Source organism: Meleagris gallopavo, chromosome 23 (genome assembly GCF_000146605.3).
Source record: "Meleagris gallopavo isolate NT-WF06-2002-E0010 breed Aviagen turkey brand Nicholas breeding stock chromosome 23, Turkey_5.1, whole genome shotgun sequence".
In the NCBI taxonomy this organism is placed as follows: Eukaryota; Metazoa; Chordata; class Aves; order Galliformes; family Phasianidae; genus Meleagris; species Meleagris gallopavo.
The window spans coordinates 5,177,918-5,188,998 of NC_015033.2; the positions used below are offsets into that span (position 1 = coordinate 5,177,918).

An 11,081-nucleotide genomic window follows, 5' to 3' on the forward strand; every position below is an offset into this window, starting at 1 on the left:
CGATGCGCAGAGTGCGACGCCGCGGGGAGGTGAGCGGGGCCCTGCGGGGGGGAAAAAAAGCAAGGCTTCCCATCCCACCCTTAGAACAGGTTCAGCCGAGGTGACAGCACACGGTCGTTTGCAGCCAGGCGTCCCCGCGGGGCGCCGGATTCCCTATAAGGCGCATCCTTACAGGGTCGATTCCTATAGAGTCGATTCCTACAGGGCCTTCTGTACAGGTGTTCTGTGCCGTTTGTAGCTCTGGGGGCTGCGGCTCCGGCCCCGAAGCACGCGAATGAGCCGTGTGATTGCTGCGGGAGGAGCTGCGTTCCCTGCCAGCTTATGGGAACGCTGAGCGCTCCTAGTGATGCACCGCACGAGGCCTTCCTACCGCCTCTGTGCTTTGAGACGGCCGGCAAGAAAACGAGACGAGAAAACCTCGTCCTATAGAGGCACCGAAAGGCCAACCTGCGTGCCAGCTGCTCGAGCCGAAGGGGAAAAAAGCCCCGAGGTTTATTGTTCGTCGGCACTGAGCTGGTGGTGCTGCCCGTATAGCCTGCACTGCTTTGGGATAACCCCCATCCTGCCTGCTGTTGTGTTTGTGGGGAGGGCTGTTGGGACGCTGAAGGTTTGAGGCTGGCAGCAGCGGCAGCCTTGTGCTCCCTTCTCTTATCTCCTGCCAGCTGGAGTGGTCCCCAGGTGGTAAAAGCAGACTTTCTCCCAAAGGGTTTGGCTTGATGGCCAACTGAGTGTAAACAGGAGAAGAGTTCAAAGTCTGGATGACCTGAGCTCAGAGTTTCTGGTGAGGACAGCGAGTGTGCCAGCTTGTGCAACAGCTTCCTCCAGAATAGATTCCTTGTTATGTAATGACAAGGTGCTGCTCTCAGTGGCAGCTTTAGGCTTTGACAAAGCAAATAACCCAAATCCCATTTTTTACAGCAGCTTTTCTCTAGCTGTCTGTAACTGCTCCCTAGCTTCTGAGGTGGTGGAGATAAAGCATCAAGCAGTTGTGGTCCAGGGAGCTCAAGGGAGTTGAGCATCCTATACCCAACCTGCAGAGCTGCTTAGTGTTCTGGAAGGCCAACAAGCATACCTGAGCATTCTGCAGGGCAGGGAAAGATGGGATGGTCTCTAACCTCAGTTCCAAGCAGCCACAGTTGGTGAGGAAATGAACATAACAGCCTATCTGGTGAAGGAAATAGCTGAGTGTGTGCAGTGGATGGCACAGCGCAAACATCTACGGAGGTGGTGTGTCTTGCAGAGAGAGAAGTGCCACAGGGTGATGTCCATAAGGACAAAAGAAAGGATGGCAGGCAGGGCGGCCTGTTTCAGAAAGGATTCTTCCAGTTTTTTTTTCTTGTTTACCTTCCCCATTAGCAGTTGTCCTTATCTCTACGTTGTAAAGAAATGCTGCCTTTTGGGAATAAACAGATGGGAATTCATGAAGTTGGATGCAGTCCAAGGGGCAGCTGCTGTAGAATAAAATCTGCTGGTGTGTGTGTAGGCTGAGACTGCAGGATCAAAAAGGTCTTCAGCTGGTGCATGGGGGCATCACGGCCTGCTAAACTGCAGACAGAGCAAAAGTCACGTTAACCTGGCTGTCGTGAGAGCCAAGTTTGATCCTGCGGACGCAGAAGAGTTGCATCGAGGTGGCACGAAGCCATCTGCTGTGTTATTCTCAGCACTGTGTAAATGCACTCGCTTTACTGTGTTTTCACAAGATTGTCTGCCATAGCTTACAGTGAGGGCTGGCCAAAGGGACCGCTTGGCGATGATTGATGGTGGTTGTAGCACAGGACCCCTTTTCCTTTTACCTGCCATCAGATGCATGTCCTGTACCCACTGTGCCGCTTCTGAGCAGCCTCAGTAAGTTTGCAGACAACACCAAGTTGGGAGGGAGTGTTGATCTTCCTGAGGGGAGAAAGGCACTGCAGAGGGACCTGGATAGACTGGATCGATGGGCCAAGGTTAACTGTATGAGTTTCAATAGGGCCAAGTGTCGGGTCCTGCATTTTGGTCACAATAACCCCAGGCAACCCTACAGGCTTGGGGAGGAGTGGCTGGAAAGCTGCCTGATGGAAAGGGACCTTGGTGTACTGATGGACAATCGGCTGAATATGAGCCAGCAGTGTGCCCAAGTGGCCAAGAATACCAATGGCATCCTGGCTTGGATCAGGAATGGTGAGCAGGACCAGGGAAGTCATCCTGCCCTGTACTCGGCACTGGTGAGGCCTCACCTCGAGTTCTGTGTTCAGTTTTGGGCACCTCAGTACGGAAAGGACATGGAGGTGCTGGAGCAGGTCTAAAGAAGGGCAACAGGGCTTGTGAAGGGCTTGGGGAATGTGCCCTATGAGGAGAGACTGAAGGAACTGGGGATATTCAGTCTGGGGAAAAGGAGGCTGAGGGGAGACCTTATTGCTCTCTTCAAATACCTGAAGGATGCTTACAGCAAGAGTGGGGTTGGTCTCTTCTCACTAAAGTGAGAAAGGTGAAAGGATGAAGGGAAATGGCCTTAAGCTGCACCAGGGTATGCTTAGGTTGGCTATTAGGAAATACTTCTTTACAGAAAGGGCTGTAAAGCACTGGAATGGGCTGGCCAGGGAGGTGGTTGAGTCACCATGCCTGGATGTGTTTAAAATCCATTTGGATGTGGTGCTCAGGGATGTGATTTAGCGAAGGTTGTTAGTTAGAGTAGCACGGTTAGGTCATGGTTGGACTCAATGATCTTTAAAGTCTTATCCAACCTGAGTAATTCTATGATTCTATGATTCTGTTCCCCTTCTCTAGAGCGCTCACCATGGTCAATGAGAACCAGCATACCTGCAGTGCCAGCTCCAGCTCCAAGTCCGATGGCGGCAGCAGCAGTGGGAGTGAGAGCTCCAAGGACAGCTCACGCTGCTCCACTCCTGTCCTCGACGCTGAGCGTCATGAGCGACTGCGGGAGAAGATGCGGCGGCGGCAGGACTCTGGGGACAGGTGGTTCTCCTTGGAGTTCTTCCCTCCACGCACAGCCAACGCTGCTGTCAATCTCATCTCCAGGTGAGGGCCGCAGGGTAAGAGAGGGGATAGATGAAACCTCGTTGGTGGAGGGTTGGGAAAAAGTTAATGAGGCAGGCTCTGCCCCGTGCTCTGTCTCCCCTTCCAGGTGACGAAGCAGGTAATGGGGCTGTGCTTTCCTGCTGAGGAGGGTAATGGACACCAGGTAACTTATCTTCCTTGGAGGCCCTCAAGTGTTAAGTGTCATGGTGGGGTTGTTGAGAGTGCAAGGCTGCTGCCATGCTCTAGGTCCGAAGCAAAGTGCTGGGGACGATAGAGTAATAGCTATTTAAAACAGAAAATATTTCATGGACATTGTGCTCGGATCTCTGGGACTGACTCCCACAGGTTTTCAGAATCATTCAGCCACTATAGTTTGTGCCTCTGTTTTACCAAGGACACCAGTTTTAGACTCTGAAACTGGTTTCCCCATGTACATGCTGTTGGAAGGTGATAGATCTCAGCAGAACTGAAGGTTATCCTGGAGCCTGGGCCACCATGTACTCGTCTGGAAGAGAAGAGGGATTCTTAGAATACTTTCTGTAATTGCTGTATGCCAGTGCTATGTTTACTTTAAACAGAAGGGGCTGTTCCAACCCAGAGCAGGAGAGAGGAAAAGTTAGAGGAGCCTTCATCTCTTCTGTGAGGTACACTTGGAAACACCACAGAGATCTGGCCTACCTTTCCATGTTTGTGGCCTATACAGTTAAAGCTGGGAAAGGAGGTTCTGGCATAGTCTTCCATCTCAAAGTGAATGGGATGTGCACTGTGGTCTACCAGAAAGTGCATCAGTCTAACAGAACGCACTGAGAGGAAGTTTATTCTACAGAGAAGACTTAAATTGCTTACTTCCTCCAAGAGATTCTATGCTCTTCCTCATTCAGCCTCAAGTGATTATTATCTATATTCATTTCCTATTTGCCACATGTTTAACTCTTAGTTACACGCTTTTCTTGGTGACTCCTGCTGCTGTCATCCAAGTTTTCCCTGCTTGTTGATGGCATTCCAGCAGGGAGCAAGATATCCTGGCGTAGAGAGGAGGTGAGCTGGCTACCTGGTAGGCTAACACAGCTCTAAAATCCACAGGTTTGACCGCATGGCAGCAGGTGGTCCTCTCTTCATTGATGTGACATGGCATCCTGCAGGGGACCCAGGATCTGACAAGGAAACCTCCTCCATGATTATTGCCAACACTGCAGTCAACTACTGTGGCCTGGAGACCATCCTTCACATGACGTGCTGCAATCAGACCAAGGATGACATCACAGGGCACCTGCAGAAGGCCAAGCGGCTGGGGCTGAAGAACATCATGGCATTGCGTGGAGGTGAATCCTTTTGTCCTTGAGCACTTAGTAGGGCTGAAGTGGTGTTGCAGTTACATTCACCTTCATGGCGAAATGAAGGAGTAACAGTTGGAGGGACTGGATTTATTCTCTTTCCAGATCCTGTTGGTGAGGAATGGGAAGAAGAAGTACATGGATTCAACCATGCTGTTGACCTGGTTAAGCACATTCGCAGTGAATTTGATGATTACTTTGACATCTGTGTGGCAGGTATGTATTTTGTGATGCAAAGTGTGGGGTAGGGTCTGAGATGGGGGAAATCAGTCCAGCAGTCCCTTTCTGGACCTGGGTTGTAAATAACACAGTGAGATTGGCTACTTCCTTATTTCTGACGTGTTGGCTTGGCTTTTCTTTTCTTCGTCCCTTCCAAAGGCTACCCCAAGGGTCATCCTGAAGCAGAGAGCTATGAGGCAGACCTGAAGCACTTGAAGGAGAAAGTTCTTGCTGGGGCAGACTTCATCATTACACAGCTTTTCTTCCGACCAGAAACCTTTCTCAAGTTCATGAAGGACTGTCAAGCCATTGGCATTACCTGCCCCATTATTCCTGGCATCTTCCCCATACAGGTGAAATCAAGTTATTCTGGCCTGGGGAGGCAATGTGGAAACATGTTAGGTGTTTTGGGGTCAGGGCCTGAGAGAGGTCTGTGAATAGCTCCAAAAATTTCTGGGAAGTAAGAGTGTTAAACGTGTGATAAATCTGTAGGTGGTTTGCTAAATGAAACTCTGTGAAGGTTTTCTGTACCCATATGGCACAGAGGGATATAAAAGGCAGTTGCCTACTTGTTCTGAGTGGTGAGACATCACTGTTAGCATGCTGAGCTCAGGCACTGAGTAGGTAAATGTGATGAAATCACCTGAACTGACACAAACAGTCTGCGTTACTAGGGATCCTAGGGATGGAGCCTGGCTGTACGAAATCCAGGAGCCCCCAGTTCTGTCTCCTGCTGCAAAGTTGAGATCAAATAGCTGTTACTGGACATGAGAAAAGGACCTGGAAAGACTGAAATCCTGTTTATCTTCACCCAGGGTTACCACTCTCTGCGCCAGCTGGTGAAACTCTCCAAACTGGAAGTGCCCCAAGAAATCAAAGATGTGATTGAACCCATCAAGGATAACGATGCAGCTATCCGGAATTATGGGGTGGAGCTGGCAGTGTCCATGTGCCGGGAGCTGCTGGACAGTGGCCTCGTGCATGGGCTCCATTTTTACACCCTCAATCGGGAAGTGGCTACTACTGAAGTCCTTAAGCGCCTTGGCATTTGGAATGAGGACCCTAGGTGAGCTGAATATGCTGGTTTGTTTTAGTTCTTGCACATCCCATCTACTGAATGCATAAGGGATGGATGGGTTGGTTCTTCTCTTCTGCTTTTTAAGTACCTTTCTGCATCTAGACATTCATCCTTCCTGCAGGTCTCTGATAAAATCTGGGAGAAAGGGTAGGTAGGGAAGAACTGAAGTAGCCTGTTCTGTGGAACCTTAAAACCTAAACTCTTAGAGATGCCGCTTGAAGGAAACACTTTTTTAAGTCTCTCAATACATTCCTAATACAGAGAATGGGATCTGAGTCCACATCCTTCAAAAATAGGCAAGTGGAAGCACAGGCAGAGGGATAGCTTTTCCTTCAGTCAGCGCTCTTCCCTTACTTCATCCAATCTCAGATGTCAGTCCTGCACTTAACAGACACTTACCAAACATCTGTGAAGGAAAACCTTTTGCGTAAAGGAGGAAGATTTTTGTCCTACCTCTTGACAAACAGATTTCTTCTCAGCTTTTGCTACTTGTTCTCTCCAGAGGCCAACTCTTTAGGAGGAAGGCTTCCAGCCTCTTGTGGAAAGACAGCAGGGGAAGTGTGTTGACTTTTGCTTTCTCTGTGCAGGCGACCTCTGCCTTGGGCAGTCAGTGCTCACCCCAAGAGAAGAGTTGAAGATGTTCGGCCAATCTTTTGGGCCTCTAGGCCAAAAAGTTACATCTATCGAACTCAAGAATGGGATGATTTCCCCAACGGTCGATGGTAAGCTGTTAGCCTGCAATGGCAAGGTGTGGTACAACAGCCTGCTGCACAGTTGATCTCTGTAGTTAGTGGGTGTCCTGTGCATGCCTTCAGCCTGGCAGAAATGATGGTTTATTGTTGAAGAGGTCCCCAATTGTGTGGATTTGAATGAGGTGAAGAAAATGGCACCACGGTATTGAGGCTCCTGGTCTTTAGGAGGATTGTGGTGGATGCTTTTCATGGCTGGCTGTTTTCTTGCATCATCAGACTGATGCATCTTCATCAGTGCTTTGTTAATCCTGTGTCTGTTCTGCTTATAGGGGTAACTCCTCTTCTCCGGCCTTTGGGGAGCTGAAGGACTATTACCTCTTCTACCTGAAGAGCAAGTCTCCCCGTGAGGAGCTCCTGAAGATGTGGGGAGAAGAACTGACCTGTGAGGAAAGCGTCTTTGAGGTTTTCACATGTTACATCACCGGAGAGCCCAACAAGAACGGACACAGGGTGAGAGGTGGCCCTGAAAGGGCTGGTCAGTGTGGCACAGACAACCGTACTTAATTTCTCTTGTTCCTGTCACGTTATTCTAAATGAGAACAATGGCAGTTTCCTACCTAAAGCTGCTGAGATAGTGGCTGGAAGGGGATACTCTCTCCAAAGAGAATCCAAGAGCCAGAGCTAGGGCTCAGCATAAAAAGGAAGCTGCTGTAGCATCATGCTGAGCTCATTCCTGGAGTTGAGCATACCTGCCCCCCTGAACGAAACCTGAGAATTCTGCCCTGTGTGAGATATGTTCAAGATCACTAGGACATTTGAGTTCCTTCAGCAGCAGTTAGTAACCAAAGGATTTTTGTACACACCCACATTGTAAACCGTCCTCTCTCCTCGTGGTAGGTTACGTGTATGCCCTGGAATGATGACCCTCTTGCTACTGAAACCAGCCTTCTGAAGGAGCAGCTGGAGAAGGTCAACAGACGAGGAATCCTGACTATTAACTCTCAGCCAAACATCAATGGCAAACCATCCACAGACCCCATTTTTGGCTGGGGACCTAGTGGAGGTTATGTCTTCCAAAAGGTACTGCTGGGTAGCAGTAAGTTGCGACCTAGTACAGTCTCCATGAGGTAGGAAGATCTTAGGCTTCCAACCAGATACTACTTCTGCCAGCTCCTTATTCTAATGCTTTCTCGCTGGGATAAGACAAAACTCCACTGTTGACTTAAGAGACAGATCATGTCAACTCTGTGGCTTACCTAGCTGTTTTCTCCTACTTCAAAACAATTTCTTGTTTTTACTCATAGCAAGCAATTGATGCTAACCACTTCCCTGAGCAGAGCTATCAAGTTTCAGATTAAAAAAACAAAAACAACACTAAATCATGCCTGCCCACTGCAGCTGATCCCATTCCCAATGCAGGAAGCACCCAGATTTCTCATAATAGCAATCAATGAAGCAGTATCTCTACCACCCAGCTTTTCATGCTAATAACTGGGTATTTAAAAATTCTCTCATCCATCTTTCCCTAAGGCAGAGCTCTTCACCAGTTGCCTCCACTGCAGCACTTCTGCTGTGGTTACTTCTGGTCTGCAAGCAGTCTTATCTCTCATGCCTGCCTCCTACTGTCATGCATTTTCAGGCCCTACATCCTTGCCATTAATGGCTGTGATAGGAATCTCCTGTGTCAAGGTAAATGCCAGGCAAGTGCCTTGTACTAGGAAACAAAGCAGCTGTGTTCAAAAGGGATCCGAATTGCTAAAGCCATGAAATGAGCAGATGGCAAATGCAGTTATGTTTTCAAAGAAAAAAACAAATTCCCTGAGGTGAGGGGAAATCCATCATCACACAATAGCCAGGAAATGGGGGGAGGGGAAGCAGTTGTTGGAGCAGCCAAGCACAGAGCAGCAGTAGATGGAGGAAGTACAGAATTAGATTGTGTGAGCTCACTGGGAGGACTGAGGACAAAAGATGAGACTGGACAAAAGACAGGGTGTTTCAGAGCCCAGCTGAGACCTCTGACTTCATCTCCTGCTAGACTGGGCTGCCTTGGCAGGATACTGCTGTTTATGGGGTACCACAAGAAGTCAGGCTCCTTCTAGGAACTCTGGCCAGTACGGGCTGCTTTCCAGGCCCAGCAATTGTGGTTACACTGCCTGGAGCATATTGTGGCCTCTCTGCTTACATGGGTACAGGTCAAATAGCTCACAGCTTTCCTAAACTGGCCGTTCTCGGGCTGTTAGCTCTGCTCTCCACGAGTTCTTTTTCTCAGTTCTCTTGCCAATTTGCTTTGCCCTTTGCTCCAGTCCCCTTTGTAATACATATTTCTGGGGATGGATATAGAAGTCTTAGGCTGCCTGGTTGCTAAAAAACACAGGTTACAACTGTTCTTTTGGTTGCCTGTGTGTCAGCCCTGCCATGAATTAGGGCTCTTATTTTTTTCTCTCTTCCCACTGTGGCAGGCATACCTAGAGTTCTTCACCTCCAATGAGATCGTCACAGCTCTGCTCAAAGTGTTGAAGAAGTACGAGTTGCGGGTGAACTACCACATTGTCAACGTCAAGGTAGGCTGATATTTACATGATACTTTCACCACGTTGGGAGAGAGGCAGAGGTCAGAGATTCAAACATCCCCAGGAACAAACTGGGGCATGAAGGAAAAGTGAAACAAGTCAGCTGTGACCCGCAGCTGCTGTCTGATCTCTTAACAAGGACAGGAAAATTGCTCTGACTCAATATCTCCTCCAGCAGCTTCAGATAGGTTTTCTTCTCCTTGTAGGGCCAGAATATCACCAACGCCCCTGACCTGCAACCCAATGCTGTTACCTGGGGCATCTTTCCAGGCAGGGAGATAATCCAGCCTACCGTGGTAGATCCTGTAAGCTTCCTTTCCTGGAAGGTGAGTCCTTTCTGCTGCTGGACACAGTTGTGATACCTTGGAAATTCAGTGTCTGGTTTGTTTTGAATCTGTAACACCACTTGCAATTGAGTACTGTTGTGGCATTAGCTTGCTGCAGTCTGCTCCCTCAGTGTATTTACAGCTTCTCTCCAGTGAGAGCTTTTCAGAGACACTAAGTAAATACCCGGGAGGCTGGGGGAGCCATCATCTCCATACGAGTCCCCAGAGCTCTGAGCAACAGCTTTCCCTCCCACTACCCGCTCAGGGGCAGTATTGAGCCATTTTACTATAAGCACGTCTCATTTCTGCTCTGAACAGTTGTGGCACCTCCCACTGCCTGGAAAGCAGGAGCTTCCTTGCTCAGCTCTTGCAGCATTTACTGTGAAGAAACAAGCCCCAGGCATATGTGATGCTGGTTGTCCCAGTTGAGGTAGTATAAAATGTGCATTAAACCCCTACAAACATCTCTCTCTCCTCGGCAGGATGAGGCCTTTGCTCTGTGGATTGAGCAGTGGGCCAAGCTCTACGAAGAGGAGTCACCCTCTCGCATGATCATCCAATACATCCACGACAATTATTATTTGGTCAACCTGGTGGACAATGACTTCCCACTTGAGAACTGCCTCTGGCAGGTTGTGGATGATACTTTTGAGCTGTTGAACTCTCCACCTCAGCAGTGAAAAACTCGTCTTCTACTCCCTTAGTTCTTCCTTTCAGCTGCTGACTGCAAGGAGAGAAAAAGCAGCTCCTTTCAGAATGCTGGACCAGAGGCTCCTAAACCCAGTCAGCGTTGCTGCTCAGAGTCAGGCAACTCTGATCAACCCCCATTACAAGCTCTTCTATCCCCAGCAAAAATGTTCCTTATCCCTTTCCACTGAACAGTAGCCAGAAGAACCACCTGTACTTCTGAGCTGAGGTTCTCTGCTGAGCTTGAACGCCGGCTCTGCAGGATGGAGGGGTGCTTACCATGGTTATGTTGATCACAGCTTGGAGGAGAAACCTTGCACACCAATGTGGTATAGCTCAGTGGAAGTCTGGCAACTTTCTTCTGCAAGGTGTGCTGCTTTTGGGGGCAGAAACACTCCTGTCAACAACATCTATGCAAGGAAGTTGATGCAGCAGCTACCAACCATAAAAAGAAGCTCAAGCTGCTTTTATATTGCACTCCAAAGATGTATTGCATCATAACTAATATCAGACTCTTTTTGTGCTCACTCCAGAAGAAGGTTTGATTTTTTCCTAACTTTTCCTCTTAGCTGTACTTCCTGATTTTTAGGTTTTTTAATGGGAATATGAATTCCACTTCTGGATGTGATCAAATAGGAATCACTCTACTTAAAGATACAATAAACTACATGTAGATGAGTGTCTCTTGTACTAGACTAGATTATTGTAAGCAGCCCAAAGAATAATATTAGCCCAAGGAAAGGTTTAAGAAAACAACTGATTGCGAGGCAGTGCTGCCTCTATTTCTAACACATGTCCAAAGGAAATATGGACAAAGGAATAATAACCACCTATGGCCCCTGCCTCAGTTCTGCGTGGCCACAGAGTGGTAGTCCTTCTCTAGTATCTATAGGAAAAAAATAACTTAATCTTTCTTGACCTAATGACTCTAGCAGACTTAGGCCTTGCACCAGTGAAAGAAGGGGCTGCCGAGGCTGCATTGTCCTTAATCCTGCAAAGCTACCCCAGGCTAGGAAAAACAAGACCTTGGGGCAGCTCCCAGTGGGATTTCACGATCCCTGCTAAGCTGCAAGCATCTCTTTCAAACAAGCAAGGAAGAAAAGCCTTTTCCAGATTCTTCAAACCCTCTCATTACAGCTGTCTGAGACTGGGCTCAT

At 48.5% G+C, this 11,081-nt stretch overlaps 1 protein-coding gene across 2 annotated transcripts; it reads left to right on the forward strand.

Annotated features, from left to right (window-relative positions):
- Window positions 1-6: 6 nt before the first annotated feature.
- On the forward strand, window positions 7-10,604 carry MTHFR (methylenetetrahydrofolate reductase). Of its 2 annotated transcripts, none has more exons than XM_003212327.4 (12): window positions 7-29; window positions 2,767-3,018; window positions 4,102-4,340; window positions 4,458-4,568; window positions 4,731-4,924; window positions 5,387-5,637; window positions 6,237-6,371; window positions 6,671-6,851; window positions 7,239-7,421; window positions 8,801-8,902; window positions 9,118-9,237; window positions 9,720-10,604. In XM_003212327.4, exons 2-12 carry the CDS (start codon window positions 2,777-2,779, stop codon window positions 9,915-9,917), a joined length of 1,956 nt encoding a protein of 651 aa, XP_003212375.1. In that variant the 5' UTR covers window positions 7-29; window positions 2,767-2,776; the 3' UTR covers window positions 9,918-10,604. The 2 variants fall into 2 exon arrangements, with proteins under 2 accessions (XP_003212375.1, XP_019478102.1); XM_019622557.2 differs by lacking the exon at window positions 7-29 and adding an exon at window positions 3,125-3,181 and having other exon boundaries at window positions 2,929-3,018.
- Window positions 10,605-11,081: the final 477 nt, after the last annotated feature.